At 42.0% G+C, this 21,248-nt stretch overlaps 1 protein-coding gene across 1 annotated transcript in view; it reads right to left on the bottom strand.

Annotated features, from left to right (window-relative positions):
• Nucleotides 1-281: 281 nt before the first annotated feature.
• The window catches only part of LOC106959245 (schwannomin-interacting protein 1-like), a 164,935-nt gene continuing 143,968 nt past the window's right edge, over nucleotides 282-21,248 (bottom strand). Inside the window, exons 4-5 of the mRNA XM_015051685.1 lie at nucleotides 4,294-5,097; nucleotides 282-347 (exon numbers count right to left, since the gene is read on the bottom strand). Coding sequence (XP_014907171.1) covers nucleotides 282-347; nucleotides 4,294-5,097 — 870 coding nt within the window. The remainder of the gene's footprint in view (nucleotides 348-4,293; nucleotides 5,098-21,248) is intronic.

The raw sequence follows: 21,248 nt of genomic DNA, 5'->3' as shown, positions 1-21,248 counted from the left end.
CACACTTGCAGGCATGCTTGCAGGCATGCACTGACTCTGCAGCAGCTAGAGACCACACCCTGACCAAACACACCTGCTGCCTTTCATGCAGAGCTGAATGGGATTCAAACAGCTGAAGCTTTTTATGGTCATTGAGAAAATAAATGCTCTGTTGCAACTGCAGAAGTGAGGTAAAAAAAAAGAAGAAAGAAAAACAATCTCCCAAGTTTTGAAAATCTGAACGGAGAAATTGAAAATCTGAACATGAAAAGAGCATGAAGCAAATATCAGGGCATGACTGGTCACTGAGCTGCAGATATCCACAGCTCTGGTGGGAGAGTCTGAAGTTGCTGCTTGATGTTGAGATTCTATGTAGAAGATTAGATGGAGACAAAACTGAACTTTAGGCCTACATGCAAAACAGAGTGATGGAAAACCAACACTCCACTTGTCCCTCGCTGAACAAAAATATTTAATCATACTAAGTGTTTTGTCTAGTTTTCAGTCCTAGTGCATTTGAAAAATGACAAAACTACCTTACCAGTAAATTTTCAACAAGATATAGAAGCTTGTTTTAAGTCAATGACTACTGGATATAGATGAAAAGTTCCACTGGTAGATTTTTTCACATATAACAAGTCATTTTTTTCCATGTTATAAGTTACATAATCTCCCAGTGGGACTAGTAATTTTAGTCTATATTCAAGAGTTATTGACTTAAAACCAGTTCCCATACCTTTCTGAAAAGTTACTTAAATTTAGTTTTATTGTATTCCAAGTGTAGTAAGATATTTGCACTAGAAACAAGACCAAAGGTACTTATTTTTTTAAGTGCTCTCCAAGGTGAAACATAGTGGTGGCAGCATTGTGCTGTGGGGAGGCTTTTCATCAGGATTTGATGGGAATCTTGAGCAAGGCTGCCTTTTCAGAAGGATGAAATAAAACACACACAGGTCTGCTCGGCAGACAGACACGTACCCTGAACAAACTTGCATTTGCACAGGGACGAATACAAATGCACAGCACTTTTTTTTATTATTATTATTTTTATATATATATTTTAAATGGTAACAAAATTAGAAACTACATGATAAAGTTCAGGGGCTCTGACTGCTTCTGTGAGTCACTGCAGTGATCACTGCAGATTAGGTGCCTCGTGTCGTGCTTCTCTTAAGCTCTAAGATCTTCTGATGCGTGACTGTTTCAGTCCCAGTGGAGCCCTGCGACATCTCAGACAGACACACCCGTCTGCAAATGATCACACTCAGTGTTTCGCTGGTGGGTCCGGCCTGTGTGGATCTAAAATATTTAACACCGTTTTAAAAGCCATTTCTTTTGTCCTGGGCTGTGTCCAGCAAATTTAGGACTGTCTCATAACTGCAGAAACAGCTGAAAATGCAATTCTGGTCAAACTTGAAAGGAAATCAGATACTAATGTTTTACCAGCTGATCAGTAGATCTCAATTTTACAGGTTACGAAAAGTAAAAGGAAGAAAGGTAATGTTTTTTTTTTTTTTTTTTTTTTGTTATCCAGCAGATAAAAAGCAGAACTTCTGAAAAAATTGTCTTTTATGTTGTGACTTGTATTGAAGGCCTAATTATCCTCAACATCAAATAGGTGAAGGCATCTGGACGGTGCCATCTGTACGTCTTCTGCATTCACTTTGAGCATGTTTTAGTCAAGTCTGAACACAACAAATGGAGAAATTTCAGCAGTAATCACGGGAACAGTGTAGCGCAGAAAGACTCGTGCAAAGGGAACAAAGATGACAAAAATGGCGGCATGTTTCCATCTAAACTCCACAATGTTTCAAACCGTCTCCGTCTAGAAGTCTGTGCCTTGTTTTACGTCTCTTTCTGAGAACAAACATGATCAAGATTTGCTTCGCTGTCGCCACGTTTGCTGTTGTCTTAATACTTTCATCTGAAGGACCAATTAAGGCTTTACTTTCCCCTCTAAGACTAGGTCCAGTTTGGATCCCAAACAAAGCGCTGGCACTTCTGTTTCCTTCAAATAAACAGTTCTAACACAGATCTTAAACCAATATACTCATCGTGTCAAAGCATTACGTCTTATCATCCTTTTTGGTCTGTAAACAAAACAACCAACTGTGATGCACCTTATCGTGCTGCAAAAAAATCAAATACAGATTAAGGATGTGAGATTTGACATGTATTTGGGGTTAATCTTGCAATTTTTTCACTTTATTTTGCATTCAAAACCACTACCTCTACCAAACACCCTGCAGCAGATTTTCTTTCTCTTTAATGTGTCCTTAAAATAATTAAAAAAAAGGATCTCAATCTGAAATCAAGCCCAGCAGGTGAGCAAAGCGGAAGTATGGTGTCGGCCAATCGGTGCATCTTAAAAGGGAATATGCCCTAAATTATCATCTTTGTCTTAATGTCACTATGGCATGGTTTTCCTTGGACTTTATTAGTCCCAGAATCATCTCCAAGACTCTCTCTGAAACTGATGTCACAGTCCTCGATCCATATGATTCTAAGTTTTCTTCCAGCGAGGTCATTTGTATCCCACCCCACTGCATGAAGGAAGGGAGCGCAGACTCCCCCCGTCTAAAGCACAGCAGGGGGTGGTCTTCTTGTTTAAGGCGGACAGCAGGTAACGAGCACTGACACAAACACACGAGCCATGCGGCCCTGAACTGCTCGCTCCTCGTTCCTGTCCTTTCCCTTCCTTTCTTCCTGTCTTTCATCCCCCACATCTCCTGCTGCATTCCTGACGTGCCTCAAGGAGACAAAGCGAGGAGGAGGAGGAGGAGGAGAGGGGGGCTTCAGGACTCCAGGACAGACAAACAACACACACAACACAGCCACAATAGCTCGGGTCACAGCCATTGTGTGTGTGCACTGAGGAAAAGGTCTTGGTGCTCGCATATCAATAGAAGAAGAGGTGTTGGGGGGAGGAAGCATCATTCTGTGTTTTTCAAGCAAACATTTACCCGCTGTTGGTTCAGTTTTCCACTGCACATTTTAAGGTTACACCCTTTTGGAGCCTCAGACAAACACTTAAACTATGGGGGTGAGTCAGAGTTATGATTCAAGCTGCCATGGTAATAAATATCCAGCTTTCATGCTGGCACTGATGGGAATGCATCCACACAGCCAGGAGAAGCTCAATGTCGATGCAACACTGACCTCTTCTGGTCGAAGCGCCACATGGCAACAACAAAGAACGTTCCTGTCTCTAGAAATTGGGTTAGACATTAATTCTAGTAGGTCAACGACCGAACTCTAGAGTAAGACTGTCAACAGCTATGAAATATTAAGAATTATGAGCTGGGTTGCTTTATATTTACAACTCTGATCTGGGATTTTTTTAATTTTTTTATTTCAGACCCAAAATGACTGATAATGTATGTGACTTATTTTTTCACACCTGATAATCTGCTGGATTCGGTTCGATTGGAAAGCAAAATTGCAACATTTGTTCCATTTGCAGCAGGTGCGGTTCGTTTTCACACTCTGCTGTGTCAAATGATCCAACCCTTAGAAGAACCTGTCCCTCCCCTCACCAGTGGTGGCGCTGCACCAAGAACCAGTGACAGAAATGGCACTTAAACCTCCTAAGAAGAAGACATGAGCACAACTTCCTTCTTCACAAAATGTAAACAAAAATTAACTGGTGCCAGATTTTAGGGGTTTTAGGATTTCTTTTATGTCTTTGCCAGAAGACCACAAGCCATTTCTCATGCAAGAGCTAGACTCAGATGTTAGTTTGGTTGTATTTACCCCAAATCCCCCATGCTATAGTCCGCTTCCCACTTTTGGAGCATTGGAGCAGTCTCCAGTCTGCTTGCGACCTATGCATTCAAACCATGCCTACAGCTCATTTCAACCAAACTCAGACCTACCTTTTTAGGTGAACAGCATTAGTTGTTTTGGTTCAAGCAAACCACACTTTCTAGGCAAATGAACTAGAGTTGGATTAACGCGGACTAAACGAGGCTGGTGTGAACGCCCCCTTAAAGTGTCAAACAGCTTCCCCAATCAACACTATAAATTAACAGTGGGCTGGATGTTTGCTGCTCCTCTACGTCCTGCCAGCTGTGTTAGACTGTCCTGATCGTCATGGTAACAGATGCATGGGTCACATAGTTTAGCACTACATTAGCCAACTAATCCCTCTTCCGTACTCCAACTGACCTAACCTTGTGTTTCCAGGGTCTATCTGAGATGGCTGACCACAGGATTACGGCTGCTGGCGAGTTTATTATGACAGAGACGACCTTTGACATGAGAAGCTCAGCACAGCAAGATTCAAGAACGACGTGTTGACGTGTGCACACTCACCGAGGTGTAGTTGGTCTTGCCCATGTTGTGGTTCTGGTTGTGGTTCAGGTTTTGGTTCTCTTGCTCTCTGCACTGCAGACCGGCCAGGTGTCTCTCCAGGGCCGCCCAATCCATTGTGGGCAGGGGTTCCTCCTCTACGCTCTCCTCCTGCCCCTCTCTGTACTCCCGCATCGGACCCCCAGCTCCTCCACTTCCTCCTCCGCCGCCATCTCCTCCTCCGCCACCACCAGCACCCCTGCCACTGCTGCGGCTCCCCCTGCCCTTACCGGAGCTGCGGTGGCCAGCTTTGGGAGTGTCTGGTCCTCCCTCGGCTGTGCCGGAGGAGTGGAGCTGGTTGCTCTGGGGCAGAATCAGATTCCCGTTCTGCTTCAGTTCATCTGGGACAGTTGCCACGGAGGTGGCGGTGCGTCCTGCGGGGGCCGGCAGGGGCGGCACCGTCTTCACATCCTGGAATTCTTCGGCGAGGCTGCGAGCATTCGCCGACTTCCTGTAACCTTCTTTTAGACCGCTACCGCTCACGGCGCTCTCTTTGCTTTCGTCTTGACCAGGGGCCTGCGGGGAGGTGTATTCCTCGCCGTACTCGCTCTCCCACTCCTCCATCACCTTCTTCTTGTACTCCTGGTAGTCCTCATCCTCCTCGTAGTCATCTAGAGTGCCCAAATCTGGGGACGGGGAGGATTTGTAGTCCTCCAGATTGGCCAGGTCAAGAGAAGGAGAGCAGGGTGTAACCTTGTTGGAGTTGGACTCTGAGCTGGAGCGACTGGACGCGTCGCTCCCCAGGTCCATGCCATCCTCTCGATAATCCTGTAAGATAAAAAAAGAATGGAGATTGAGGATGAAATGCCTAAAAGTGTGTGCATAGGAAAAGCAAAGGGAGGAGAAACATAAAAGGAGAATAAAGGGAAGTTTGGATTAGTCACAGAAGTGTTGTGGTTTTAGACAGGCAACCACAAAGCACTTCCTGACCTGCAGGAACTTCCTTCCTCCTGCAGTTTTACAGATGATTGTCTTATTGTACCAACAGCTGAACTACTTATGCCAGATATTCTGAACAGAGTCGCTGTGTGTGAAAACCTGTTGCTGGAAGCTTTGTCAGCTAATTTAAATACATATAAAACTTTATGTCATGTTATCCTATGTATATATACTTTATATATATCCTATGATACTGAATACAACTGGAAAAAGTGCTTAATGTTTCAGAAAACAGAATTTGGTAAAACTATGTTATGTTATTGATAGAACCTAATCGATTAATTTCATTAATTTTTTTATATTTCTTTAATTATATTAATTGTTTTGCTTCAACTTCAGTTTGATTTCCATATTTCAGATTATTTATTTATTTTATTTAAAACTCTTTTCTCCATCTGTATGAAGTCTAGAAACCCATTCTAGGTCTTTTTTCCCACTGAAGCGAAATACAAATCCAGCTATTTGGAAAATCCTGGTCATGAAAACAGGGACAGTCATGAGGAACCTAAAAGAGCACCACCCATCACTCTCGTTAAGCCGATATGCTTTTAACGTTACAGTTTCCAAGCTATAAGCCACATGTCTGTTAAACAGCTGAGTGGAGGCTGGCTACTGGCACAAACAATCTGCTGTGTATGGTATATAATTTAAGTCATGGGAACTCACATCTGTAATTATCTCAGCCATTTCAGAAATTCCTCCACAGTTTCCTTTCTTTTCCAGCCAAAGCTACGTCTTTCACTGCTTTTTCTGTTAGATCCAGAAGGTCTCCTCTGAGACGTTCAGGTTTCACTCTTCTTTGGTCCTCATATAGAGTAGTATTCTGTAATGGCACTTTAAATGATGTAGTTAGCTAAGCGTTTAAAAGGTTATAACAAACTATTTAACCCATCTTTCGCCCCAAAACACATCAGCTTTTTATAACTACGTTATGCATGAAGAGCAGAACAACAAAAAGGTATATTATTATGAGCAATAAGCACTTCAAAACTACTAATTGTTAATTATTAATTATTTTGCAATGAAAATTACAATAACTAAACTTTCTAACTGCATTATTAGAACTCCAGTTTTATTTTACATATTTCATGTTAATACAGTCTTTGATTCACACTGTGAGAATTTCACATAGCGATGCCAACTATTGCTGAACTTTGCTTATGAGTACTGTAATTAGGTTCATGTTACTCCGTTTCTAAATGCATGGCAGATTGCACGGAAAGGCCTTGTGCAACATTTGACACAAACACGCATCGTAAGGGAGGGGTCTTTGTGGCTTAGCGTGTCAGAATACCGCTCCACTGCCTACTGCTACATCTGCACAGCAGCACAGGGACTAAACAGAGTGCTATGAGCGTTGCGAGAGAGCGGCGGAGAAATGTTAATGCACAGCAAACTGTGGCATGAACAGGTGAGTCTGGAGCTGTTGTCTGACCTTGTCTGTGTTGCACCAGCTAACTGATAGGTGCACAACTAATGAAAATGTCCCTGTTGTTTACAACCGTCCACAAATCTCCACCAAACCGGAGCCATTGGTTGTTGCAATATTTCTTTTTTTTTTTTTCCCTCCCCTCCAAAGCAGCGTACCTTCATCACAATGTCTCACTACCTTTAATACCTAATAAAAAGCAAAGCACAGCCAAATTTCTCTCGGGGCAAAAGACAAATTAACAACACATTCCTCTGTGAGCACATTATGAGCTGCTCTGCAAACTAATTAATTACAAAGTTTGCTAAATGCCGGTGTAGACCAAGAGGACGGAATCCGCTCTGCTTCTCATGCAAGACCAAACGGAGGAGGGGAGACATATAAGTGCTCGCCGTTATGCTTACCCTAAGAAACGTATAATAAGTTAGGCCGACAAGATCACGCAGCTGCTTACTGCGAAAGGAAGTGCAGGAAACGTGTTTGCTGTGGGAAAGCAATGTGACTCAGCATCTTAGAGTCCATCTGAAAAGTGCTGATGGGATGTGGAATCATAAAGCCCTTCTGAGGAACTTGCAATTCTGCGAGAAACAAGTAGAAGGGAATGGAAGTAAAGCTGCTGCAGAGATGAGACTGACATGCAAATGTCCAGAAAAAAAAAAATCATAAGTCCACTTTAGATGGGATGTGAGATTTAGCCTTAGCTGGCTATATGTTATCAAGTAGCAGAGAAAACAATGGCAGCATTTTACATTAAAGGTTTGGGTCTCCAAGAAGTCACTTGGGTGAGTAATGTGGAAATCAAACTTTTTCGTTGAGTCGCTTTAAAATTCTACTCAGTTTAGTACAAAGCATCTTTTGTTTTATTAAGAAGCACAATGTTGAGGTGGCTACTGGTGTAGTAGGATGGTAAACCAGTGATTTCACTGGTCTGCTTTTTCATTTTGACCAGTTCACCAAATCAATTGACATGTCTTTCTTTTTTCATTTGTAATACAGAAATGTTGTCTGGGTTTACGTGCATTAAGAAAAATGCTTTTTGAATCAATGATTAATGCTTTGTCTGGCACAGAACCAAAAATCCAATTTAAAACTTTAATCTAAGAGGGTCTAGATGCAAAACAAACGGCCTGTCAGCTTTATGACAGAGTAATATCATAATCACAGACTAGTTTTTGTTTTGGCACCCCATAGATGAAGGATATTATCTTTGTAGAAATGAATGTAGGTCTTTAAAAATGTATTCCTTTTTTGTTTTAGAAATTTAGATTTTTAGACCAAGGAAAAAAGGGTCTGCTTTAATCTACTGTTGGAAAAAAGCATTTTCAACAGTGGATTTTCTTTTTTCTCCATATTTATCCAGATCTGGGAAAAAATAGGTGCAACAATCAGGAATTTCCTGGCAGACTCCATTTTTTTGTTTTCTGATATTTCTAATCTGCCACTTCCGACAGATAAGAGATTGCAGTTTCAAGACAAACACAACCAGTGAAAGAAATCTCCTGTTTTAGCTGATTTATTTTTTCTTTAAACCAGTGTTTCTCAACCCTGGTCCTCACTGTCCCCCTGCTCTGCATGTTTTAGATGTGCCTCTATTCCAGAACAGCTGATTCAAATGACTGCATGACCATCAAGTACTGCAGAAGCCTGTTAATCACCCAGAGATACAATTCAGGTGTGTGGTACAAGGGAAATACCGAAAACATGCAGGATAGGGGGGCGGTGAGGTCCAGGGTTGAGAAACACTGCTTTAAACTGAAAATCCTAAAGCATATCAGTTGATATTAAGCATCTTTGCCAAGCAACCGTTGGTAAAGCTGCCAGATTTCATTAAACAAACAAAAACAAAACAAAAACCTCCTAATTCTGCTTCGTGTGTGTTTCGGTCAATGACATCACAAAAGGCACAAATATCAGTCGAACTCAACAGTCAGAAAACTTCTGAATTTTGCAAAATGGAGTAATTTGTTCAATGGCAACCTAAATTTAAAAATGATACCACTGTTGTTCGCCCAAAAAAAACTCATACACATCTTTGTCAGTTGTTATCTGCCAGCATAACATGTTTTTCCAGTCTCATCCCAAGTATATCAATTAGCTTATCATGAAAATTAGCTAATTAAGTAGAGTTCTGTTAGCCAAGACCCTGATGATGTATATACACAAGCTCACTACCATATGAAATTATCTTTCTATTGCAGATAGGGGTAATAATATTGATAATACATTCACAGAACCTTACTCAAAAGAAAGAAAGAAATAACAACAATTATCCCTTTAACCTCTGGGTGGGGGGTTTTAGCGGGTGTGTAGGTGGGAATAGACCCAGGAAGTGCAATTTAGATTTAAATCCGGCCCTGTACATATGGAAGGATGGTCCAGAGAGTCGGAACCTTACCAATGCGCTCATCCGGCGCCCTGCCTGGTGGAACAGTATGGTCACCAGCCCCAGCGGTGTGAGACCCGGGCTGTCATGGTTGGCTTTTCTCGCCCTGTTAGGTGCTAATCGCGTCTTAAATCTCGGTCCACCGATCCTTTACGTTCCTTCAAGCGCTACCTCCGACATTCGTAGCCTCGCCGCTCTCCAGGCAGCGTCTATCGCGTCAAAACGCCGCGGTCACATGACCCAAATAATGCAATCATTTAAAGCGAGTAGTTCATATATATATAGAGAGAGAGCCGCCTAGATAGACGGCGCGAGACGCCAGCAGGCTGCACGCGGAGCTGCAGAGCTTGATCCGCTGTGGGATTAACAGAGAGAGAGAGAGAGAGAGAGAGAGAGAGACTGTACACAGGCGGGGTTCGCCCAAAAAAATACATGCAAATTGACAGCTGCCCCGTTATCAACCCCACAGCCGGGTGGGTGCTTTTTTTTTTTTTTCCTTTTTTTTTTTAAGTCAGGGGAGGGGAGCCTTTATTTGCAATGAGAAAGAATACTACGCTCACAAATGAGTCCTCCTCTAGATGGTATTTAAAGGGGCATCATCGCATACGCCCAGGCTGGTTTTCCATAGAGCTCATTCCAAAAGGCATCCGCGACACCTTATCATTATGTTATTAAGCATCTATAAATAACAGCTTTTTTTTTTTAAAGAAGCATTTCATTTAAAAAGGAGTCAACAACAAATATGCACAATCATGCATATCCTTCAGTCTAATGATGTAATGCCCCCCCCCCCCCACCCCCAAAAGTCCCAAGAGGAACCCGGCAGCGGCGCTGCCTGAAACGCCCTGTACCACCGTCTGTAGCGGTGATAAAACTGACCCCGATTCACGCACCGCTGTCGGTCAGAAATAAAGTCGCAGCAGCATAAAGTACTCTAAATGAACTGCTACTCACTGTCATCATCTTTACGTCGTGCCCTCCACGTCAAGACATTGTAAAGTGTAAATCCAAGCTGTTAGACAACAGTGACGGTGCTGAGTTGCTTCACAGCCAGCCTGTTTTTATTCTAAGGGCGGGCGGCGGAGAAATTACAGAGAGCCGGTGGATCGTTCACAGCAGTCATCGCTGAGTGAGGGATAGTTGTTTCCACAGAGGAAGCCACCAGAGTGAGCTCTGGTAGAAGAAGAAGAAGAAGAAAAAGAAAAAGAAAACAAAAAACAGGCTTTGAAAGGTGTTTATGTAAAATAATAGTAATAAAAAAATAAATAGAAATCCCGGCAGGTCAGTGTCCTCTCCTCCCCGGCTCGGAGACGCGGCGGAGCGGTGCCCACAGTCCAGCGGTCCAGCCTGCGCTCCCTCCACGTCAGCCGGGGGAAATAAATAGCCTCCGTCTGAGTAAACTGCGACTCCCCTTTTCCACTGTGGGCTTCCGCGCAGCTTCAGAGATTCCAGGCAGGCAAAGGATGGGAGCTTTCATAAACAAGCCGAACCCAGCAGCGGCGACCGAGCCATGTGTTACCCAGCTGGCACAGGTCTGCTGTTTGTGACTGGTGGCGGCTCTGTGCGCCGCAGCCCGCCAGAGTGACGAAGACACAACACCGAGTCTGAAGCCCAGCCTTCTGCACCCACTGACCCCCTCGGAACCACGGAGGGACATTTCAGGGAAGAGTGAAAAGTTTTTTTTTTTTTTTAAATATATATTTTTAAAACTTCTTTGTGTTCTGAATTGATATTTTCCAGTGACAGACACAACGCATTAGAGGGCATTTTGGCTTAATGGGCTACACCTGCGCTATGACGAAATATGAAGCAACAAGAAGCCAATATATGCTGGCCAGCATTTGTTAGCATGAGTTTATTTATAGAGACAGCGAAGTTTACATTTTAGAAATAACCATGGTTTTTATATTGTACAAAATTTTCCCATGTTTGTTCCAGAAGAAGAGATGAAAAAAAAGACCTTGCTAAGGACCTCAAAACTTTTCTCCATTGAGAATTATATTCTGTACAATTCAACAGAAAAGGAAACAGATTTTTAGTTGCAGACTCTCATCAAGCCACAGACTTAGCAACATTTGCCCACTACGCCTTGCAAATCTTCAGCAAATCCTTTGGATTGTTAGGATATCTCTTGTCCACAGCCTTCTTTATGCAAATAGACAAATTTTCAACCATTTGTTTAGTTGTAGAGTTTAGCTGGGCCAGTCCAGGGCTTTAATTTTCATATCACAGAGTCCTTTTTTGTTTTGTAGAATTAAATTCCTCTTTATAGTCAGCTGACTTGTAGACTTCTGATGTTTTAGCACTAAACTTTTTGTAACTGTCTTATTACTTTATCCTGCACAAAAACCCGAGTTTCATCTGAACAAAAGCAGCCGCCGGACATGCTGCTGCCACCACCGTGTTTCACTGTAGATTTGTCTTTCTTGACCAGCTTGTTCCAGACCAAATCTTTTGGAACTGCAGTCCAGATGTTTAAGAGGGGTTTCATTAACCCAAAACACATTCCTTCTCATAGTTTTGATAAGGTTTCAGTGAGGACTGTATGTTATCTTTGGCAACTTTACTCCTTATGTCAAACATGGAGAACAGAACGACAGAAGTAGGACGCACCAACTCTTGAAGTAAATTCCTGCAACTCCTTCAGTGCTGCCGCCGTCCTCTTTGCAATATCTCAGATATGTTTCAGACTTGTTGTTTCACCATGTTTGGGAAAACCATCCAGTTTCTGTATTGTAACTGTTTTCAGTGTTTTCTTCAAATATTTTTATATCATACTACGGGGCTTTTTTTGTGCTCTTCTTCTGACTGATACCTTTGTTTCTTTCTTTTTGACAGCTAAACTTTCTTCTCGATTCTTCATATTCACAATCATTGGCAGATTTGTAATAGTTCCAACACCAAATATACCTCTATATGCATTAATACACACAGTGGAAACAAAGCAGCGGAGACTAATACCTAAAGTCTCTTCTCTTGCTAACCAATCACTGGCAAGGAAAATAAATGGCGCTTTTTGATTGGTCAAGAGTGTGTGAAGTAGCGCCGAGGTATTCATGCTTCAAAAATGACATTTTCTTTTAAAATTTTCAGATATGTAGTGCAAAAGACTTTGTAAATAGGAGGACAACCCTTGAATAAATTGGAGCCATGTCCCACAAAAATAGCTACGAGTAGCTTAATCTGCAAATAGACTAGGTTTCACTGCAGCACAAAAAGCTACAGCTACATCTTTTTTGTGACATGCTGCTTGTCAGTAAAGCTTATGCTGTTAATTTGGTGTTAAATGCTCCCACATCTGTATATAAAATGCATATATTGGTTTTGCCTCAAAGTAGAGCAGCAAATCCTGTTTACCAGTGTTTCTCAACCCTGGCCCTCACCACCCCCCTGTCCTGCATGTTTTAGGTGTTTCCCTTCTGCCACACACCTGAATTGTATCTCTGGGTGATTAACAGGCTTCTGCAGTACTTGGTGGTCATGCAATCATTTGAATAAGCTGTTCTGGAGTAGAGGCACATCTAAAACATGCAGAGCAGGGGGGGCGGTGAGGACCAGGGTTGAGAAACACTGCTCTATACTAATGACAAACAGCTTTTGGTGGAGACAGTGGGATTGTGTTGGGTGGAATTCCCTGATTAAAACAACAACAAAAACAAAGCTTGCCAGCAGAAATTTCAAGATGAGATTCCACACCCACTGGCAGTCTGAACAGCCTGGGATCAAACTCTGTCCACTAAAAAAAATCAACACCTCTCACCATTCATAAATCAAAAGAGGAGAAAGCAAAAGTCCACAAAAAAATGAGCTTTTGGAATTTATACTGGCAATGCAAGACCGCAAGAAATGTCCTCGACCCGAGAACCCATCCTGCCGTTATACAAGTAAGCTGCCGCAGGGTCGAGGCGGACTTCTGCCCTCCTTGCCCTGACCTCAACCACTGTCTTGTGGAGTCGGTTTGGATGCGCCGTTTGTGGCAGAGTGATCAAAACAACCCAACTGGCCGACTTTCCACAGATGCTGATTGAAGACGGGGATGCCATTCCTCAGCAGCGTATAATCAAGCCGGCGACCAGCATCAGGAGGTGGAGCCAGGATGTTTTGGTCGGTTACCGTCCACCGCAAACTCCTGAGGCCGCTGTTTGCTAAACGAATAAATTGTTAAATTTCTAAAATGTCTTCTTTCTTCAAGTTTCAGCCATCCAGTCCGATAAGATACACCCGGCTAGCGTCATTTTGAAAGATAGAGTTTATAACATGAGAAAGATGATCTTTGAAAGAAAAAAGCAGGTTTTTTTTATCAGGGGTCTGTCCAGCTTTAAGAGCTACAGTATTTACTTTGAGATAGGAAACAAAGCAGTCATTGCATAAACTTAAACACACACACACACACACACACACACACACACACACACACACACCACACGCATGTGCGCACACACGCATGCACACGCACACACAGACTCCTATGGGTGCCAGATGCAGTGTTAAAGCTCAAGAGGGCCGCACATGAAAATCACTCGCTCTTCTCATGTGACATTCTGTTTCTTCTCTCCGCAGCTGCTGTTTTACATGCACCAACAAATGGAAACCAAGTGAAACATATCAGCGATACAGTACCCTAAAGAATGAGCTACATAAAATCATAAAACCTGAGCATAAAACGGTCCAGCATTGGAGAAAATCGCACAAATGCGCCGTGTTGCGGTGTTGTAAATACTCCTCGGTTATCTCTGCGTCTCACCAGTTTCTCCGCTCTTTCCGGCCGACTGGGCGCCGCCTAGATTTGTAGTTGTTTGAGGGATGAGAGCTGTCTCAAGATATAGTGTGTTGGATGTATAATAGCGGAGCAAAAGAGATCATCCGTGTAATAATGGAGTGGTACTTCAAAGCCCCCCAGCTGAGCCTCTTCTTCTACTTCAGTGGGGACAACTCCAGTTTAGATCATCCCAAAGAGAGGGCAGCGGGAATGCTACATGTTGTCACAGCTCGACTCCTTGTTGATGCCTCCGAGTCTTCATCAAGCACTCTTTTCTCTGCTGTGTCCTCTAAAATTAGAATCTGCCACTATAAAGTAAGGAAATGGGGAGTAAACTCATTTTGGAGATTTTATATATGACATAATATGCTCACAAGGTAATTAACTCCACATTAATTTGCCAACAGGAGGCAGAGATTGGTTCGCACGCAGGATGCCGCCTTTTGAAGTTTCCGCCCGTCTCTTTTAACCGTCAAAGACTGAGACAGTTCTGGCGTGGCGCCCTTCCCCTCGGTGGACTGTTCTACAGAACAATAAAAGCCATATCTGAGTTTCGAGTCAGGAGGGCCAGATGAAGATATCCATTATCTGTCACTTCAAAAGCTCTTTTACTCAAATCTTTATCGCACCCGGAAGAGGTGAACTCTTCCTGCACTTTGGATAGAGGAGGTGGTCAAAGAAAAGTTCCCTGTGCAACACCTCCGGCGCCGCGGCTCAATCACTCCCCCCGTCCTTATCCCCTCCTGCTTTGCTACGAAGCAGAAGATCGGCGCCTGTCAAGCTGCCATTCAGCGGGAATTACCGATCACCGACGGGCAGAGACGTGTGGAAAAACAGACCATTTCCAGATCTACGGTATCTTGGAAAGCTTTGCTCCATCTGCCCGGCCTAACGGTCCGTCCACGGTGGATATCTGGCAGGAATCACCGAAGGCCCATTACTGACAGAGAGATAAGGCTGGAGAAAAGAATGCCCCCTCAGATAATACTGAAAAGTCGGGAAACATCTTCCTCTGGCTTATATCTGTCTTCCGAGGCGTTTTTAAAAAATACAAAAAAAAAAAAAACAGGGCGCTCCTGACAGTCGGAGAAATTGAACCTGTCTCCAGCTTGTCAGAAACTCAGCGGCTCCAAAAAGAGGGGAAGACACTAAAAGTGACCTTGGAGAATTCTCACTCCCACTTTCACTCCCAGAGTGTCTTCCCTCCCCCCCATTTTTTTTTAGAGGGATTAAGTTCACCTTGAAATAAAGAGGCCTGAACTGAATGACAAGACAATGAAGAGTCAGAAACATAACTTTGGTACAAGGCCAAACCCGAAAAAGAGCAATGTCCTTGCTGGTTGTGGAACACTCAGGGCCACAGGGAGACCTGCTAAACATGGCGGCCCTCTCATCAAGACATGCTGTCATAAAGTCTTGATACTTTGCACTATTTATACACAGTAGCCTTACAATGCCTCAAATAACTACTGACAGCCCTTGAACTTAAAGTAGTGCAATCCTTCAAAAGTCACTTAAAGTGGAAATAAGCAACTGTAATCTGAAAAAGAACTCTTCTGTGAAGGTCTACGAGGTTTGTTAGAGAATGTGAGTAGACAAACGGCATCATGGAGACCAAGAAAAGGTCAGGGACAAAGTTGTGACGAAGTTTAAAGGAGCGTCAGGTTGTTTGACAATAACTATACATCTAAACATGTGACAGAGCAATGTTTGATGCATCAGCCGATAACAGAAAAAGTACGGCACAACTGACACTTAGCAAGACGTGGTCGTCTATCTGAACTGACAAACTGAGCAAGGACAACGTCAAACAGAAGCAATCAATAGGTCCATGTTACCTTTAGAGAGACTGCCATGATGAATAGTTCAGGTTGGAGAACCTCTTGACATGATTGCCATTAATTGTACGTTCCACAAATCTGGTCTTTATTGAAGAAAGGTAAGAAAAAGTAAAAGTCTTTTTTGCCCCATAGGTTGTGTTTACTTCAATCTATGCAGACCAATTGCCTCAAAAGAAGCAACTCCTACAACATCTAGAAACAAGTGAAGCTACGTTGCACAATTTAAGTATTGCAAATCTGTAATAACTTTTTTGTTTAGTTGTATGTAAACTAAATAGCAAAGACATCTTGACGTTATAATTTCTATGCAAATAAGATATTTGATCTTCCTCTTCCTTTTGCAGGTGTGATTGAGCAGAAATGGAGAAATGTTGGGCATGTCCAGGACCGGAACATTAAGCGTTAAACCTTCACAATCCAAAATCTTCATCACTTTCAAATGCCTAACTTTTCTGCAAGGACTCAACTTAGATGGATTAACTTATCAAGCATTTTTTAAAATCAAGACGTTCACACCTCTTGATTAAAATGAGTACAAACAACAAACTGATGAGAATTAAGCCTAGTTCACCTGAAATCAGTACAACAAACCTGAATCAAATGGTTGAATCACCTCCTAAAGGACTCTGAAGTCAAGCTCTTCAGAGTCCTACTATTGGCCTGATTATTTATCTGCATTATGTTGAAGCAGACACATTTGAAGGTAGCAGGACACCGAACTCTGGAGACCGAGGACCTCTATGTGTTAGAATGCCTAGTCCAAGTTCAGCCTTAAATCTAGCTGTAAACCTTTGGTAAAACTTGAGAAATTCTGTCTCACTGACTGAGTTTTTCTGTGAAGGAGACTGAGCAAAAATCTCAGACCCTCAAAAAGCTGCAACCATAATTGACTCATGGGGAAAAATACAAAATGTGTGAAACATTCTCTTTCCCATAAAAAAAACCCCTTTTCCTACAACTTCACGACAATCCTCAAAACCTGCCAATGAAAAGCATTTAAGTTTGTGGTTGAAATGTAACAAAATGTACAAAATGTTCAAGGGGTGAAAACTTTTTACAAGGCACTGTACGCAGCTTCTACAAAAGAATAAACAGCGTCTAAAGAAAACAATCTCTTTAATTAAGGGTAAATTCCATTATAGTTCTTGTTCATTTTTGTGTTTGGAGGATTTTGGCTACAGGGTAAAACAAGTTTTTCAGTTCCAGTGATCAGTGGAGTGAGAAGTGTTTTTCTGAAGCACCTTCGACAATCTATATTTATATATAAAATCCTGCTTCAGGCACTTTCTTTTCTTTCATTTTCTTTGGTCTAGATATAAACCTGTTCCTGCAAACTGAAGATGGCTCCTAAAACTAAAACCGATGGAAGTAAGAAGAAAAAAAAAAACCCTGAACTGAGACAACTAAAAGCTATCTTTTAAAAAAGCATCAAAGAAGGGCTTTAATGTGTTACACTAATACTTCTGGGAATTTATAAATGATAACTGCAGTACAGACAGATTCTAAACAGCTTTTATGTTATGTCCTGAAATACACAGATGGTTGGGTAAAAAATGTGCAACTGCTGATTTTTATGGGAAGAGGATTGCACAGGCAGGTTGAAACAGTGTGTGTGTGTGTGTGTGTGTGTGTGTGTGTGTGTGTAAAAGTTTACAAGTGTTCCTACGACTGAGGACAACAACCAGTAAAGAAGATAACCCCAGGGTAAGAGCAAAACACCTACAGAAATATCTGCTGCTGGCTAATGGTGTTAATGGAAGAGGATCACAGTGGAAAGCTCTAACCTACACTAAAGAACAAACGCATGTAAAATGTCTCGAGTGGTTTCAGGATCACCTAAATGGACGGTCTTCTTTGAAGAAATGGCTCAAAAAGGCAGCAAAGAAAAAAATGACACAAATGAAGAAGAAACCTGCTTTTCAAAAGATTTGTCTCTCTCTTCAAACGTTTAAAAATGTCTTAAAAATTTGAGCTGTGTCAGATATAAAAATTTTAATCAGTCCTGCTTAGAGTGGGATCATTAAAAGTTTTTTTTGGAGACCAATTGCCGCTCAATTTATATATATTTTTTGCTTTGAGGCAGCAACGGCAGGACGCAGATGATGTTAAGATGAATAGAGATGTCTGACGGCAACAAAGCAGGTTAGATGCTTAGCTGGCAGCCTGACCTGGTGTCCTGAATACAATGGGTGGTCCAAAGAATTAAGAACGGCCATCAATCTCAACCACAATGATGATTTACTCCATTCAGATTACGAAGGACCGGCGAAACAAAGAGCGCCGTGCCCAGCATTCCCAGGGAATCGCACACACGTGCCGGTGTGAACATTCGTGTCTCCAAAACGTGTCCAAGGTCTCCGCAGCTCCTCCACCGGCGAGTTCAGCGTCTCGCTTTTGTAAATGTGTTTACACAATCTGCCAAATGCCAGAGCCTGTTCCCCGCTACACCGCTAATACCTGGCTGTAATGTATTGATCTCCCTCTCTATGCTACATATCCCACCAACAAATTTCGCCGGCTAACGAAGTGTGAAATGAATTGCGAGCGCGACTTCTTGTCCGATTGTAGGTACAAGAACTCTCAGCTATTAGACTCATTGAAATGGGAAGCATGTCCAGTTCCAGCCTGCAGTATATTCTGTTTAACTGTGTGTAACAGCTTATCCGCCGATGTGGCCGGACTCAGAAATGTGTTAAACCCGGTCAGGATTATGGGGGCCATGGTGGGTGTATAGCGTTAAACATAGTTTCAAGTCAGTATCACCAGTGAATCCAAACTAACAATTACAAAACAAAAACCCCACTATGTCCATCATGAGTTTTACAAAGTGGAAGTAATTCATGCTACTGTTATAAGACGTCATGCTTTACAGCTAATGTGTTAGCTGGGACAATTGTGAAGCTAAACTCTGCATTGCTGAGGTGTGAAGGCAGACCGGGCGGCCTGCAGGTCATCTGCATTTTTGTATATGGTGTCTCTCAGCATCATAGACGTGACGGCATCACTAAAGCAGGTATTGGTATTTTTTGCTGTATGGGCAGCACCAAATGCTAATTTTTTTTTGAAAATTAGCATCTTCAAAAAGCTTTTTAGCACAAAAAAAGCTTTTTTTTGTACTAAAAATCAGAAAGTGCTTTACAGAGTTCCTGGTTGCCGATGGTTCTGACTTGATAAAACACAGTTTTATAAGTGATACGTGTGCATGTGGTGGTTCTTGAAATCGATGATGGTAAATTATTATTCCTGATACCAAACGTATGTAAACGTCTGAATTTGAAGAAAGTGACAAAAAAAAAAAAAAAATCTGTAATTTGTTTTCTGATATTTACAAAATATAAATATTTCTGTTATTTTTAACCAACCTAAAACTAGAGACGTTGAGTCTGATTTAACTTCATGCAGTGAGTTTAACAATGTGTATATTTTTATTTAATGCATGTAAATATCTGGTTTCTGCTGCAGGTCCTAATAAGATAGATGGATTAACATTTGTCATCAAAATGAACTTCTTATTAGTCTTAAGCAACATTAAAATTTCCTGCTAAGAAGTAGTTTTTATTATTAACTTGATAAGTCATAATTATCAAAATTAACAGAACTATATGTCTTTGTCTAAAGATGATTTTCTCATGATTCTGCGAATGGATTAATTTCCTCTGGACAAAATAGAAAAGCTTCAGCCGGGAGCCAAGAAAAGCTTTAAGAAAAATGTCAGAGATCTTGATTCTGTGGGTGAGATTTAGCCCAGAGGGACTGGCACCAGCAGAGCTGCAAAAAGTCAGCCAAGTCATTAATGAAGTTATGACCAGAGTCACAGCCGTGGCAGAAGATCTTAATCGGCTACAAAATTGGTGGACTGAGACTTTTGCTCCAGACCCATTAAGTCCACCGCACACAAATTAGACGGGGAGAACGAAAGGTTTGTAATCTGTTCAATTAGCTCAGCCTGGGAGGCGTCTTGTGAGCTAAATTCACACCCAATACCTCGCGCAGGTACAGACATTTAAATGATTCACGCCGAGGTTTAAGTTTAATGGTCTGTCTGCTTTTCATTCCCTCACATCCTGCACGGCGGCAGAAATATCCATAATAATATGATCAGAGACAGAGCGGGTGGACCCGCAGTCCGACTTGGTCTGTTTCAGGACTTCCAAGTCGGCTGTTTCTGTGCATTGTCAGCAACGCCGTCAGACGGAGATATGCATCCGCCTCATCCCCGTGCTCATCTCCATGCCGCGCGCTGCACCAAATGTCGGAAAAATTTACTGCCCGCACCAAATTGGATCCCTTTTGTGGGGGTTTTTTTTTTTTTTTTTTTTTTTTGCAGGCCTTGCATCTGCTGTTCCGTACTTGGCCCCATAAACAACTAAACATCCAGAGATTGGGGAGGAAGCAAGAAGAGAGGCAACTAGAATTGATTTAAGGAGCAAATTAAAACCAGGAAGGGCCGAGATGGAGAGGAAGAAAGTTCTGAGTTTTAGCAGCAATTTTTTAATGCAATTGTGTGTAAAATTATTCGGTTTGCCAAGTTAAGACTGAAGATATTTATTTATTTTATGTGATAAACCAGCAGACAGCAGAATATCATTATGACAAAAAAGGGGAAAGTGTACTTTTTTTTTTCTTTTAAGAATTAATAATTTGGTGGTATCAGAGTTAATGGGGCTGAAGCTGAATTAGGGCTGAACTATTAACCAGTAACAATATCGTGATCAATATAGTAGATAATACATCTGATAGAATGTTCAATATTCAGTATATAGAATATTCACTCAATTTTGATCCAAAACCGCACAGCATTCTGGGGGATGTAGTCAGAGAAAAGGCTTTAGCTGCCAGCTAAGCGAGGTTGGTGGCATCAATAAATAAATAAATAAATAAAATAAATAAAACTTAACTTGCTGCTCTTTGGTTGCCTAGCAACAACTTGCTGAGGAACAGGTTTCGCTTCAGTGCCTCATAACGTCATAAAAATAAACAAAACTGGAAAACAAAAGTGAAAACTGGAGAAAACCGGAAAGGTCACCGAGAGTATTTCAGATTTATAAAACAAAAAACAAATCAATAATTATCAATATGGACAATTATTGATTTTGGCTTACACGTTGATCCGTTTTTCAGCCATATCGTCCATCCCTCAAAAAATGTCCGATTTTTTTGCATGGTGTACGATTAGCGGTGATGGACTGAAAACCTCATCCTGAAGCTGACCTGATAACATGCAGGTCATTATAATATCAGCAGAAGAAGAACCGGTTGTTTTGGGGCAAAGATGTGAGAGTCGGTGATCCCCGAGAGGCCCTGGCAGGTGGTGGCACACTTTCTAAATCAAATATTGATCTTGTCTGGGCTGTCAGGTGTGAGCTACTGCTGCACCAGAGTTAGACGTGGCCTCATAATTCATCATTCTGCAGATGGCAAGGGAGAAGGACCAATATTGTTAGTGCAACGGTGTCTTCACTCAAAAAGTAACTTTGCTTCAGAGTTTCCTGAGGTCGTGGCCTCATCCGGACAAATTAAACGTAGGTATGTCAGTGATTAAAAAAACAAAAAAACAAAAAACAAATA

Source organism: Poecilia latipinna, unplaced genomic scaffold, assembly GCF_001443285.1.
Source record: "Poecilia latipinna isolate Pla-1442-1.1 unplaced genomic scaffold, P_latipinna-1.0 Scaffold1060, whole genome shotgun sequence".
Taxonomy (NCBI): Eukaryota; Metazoa; Chordata; class Actinopteri; order Cyprinodontiformes; family Poeciliidae; genus Poecilia; species Poecilia latipinna.
This window is presented reverse-complemented; position numbering and strand designations above follow the sequence as displayed.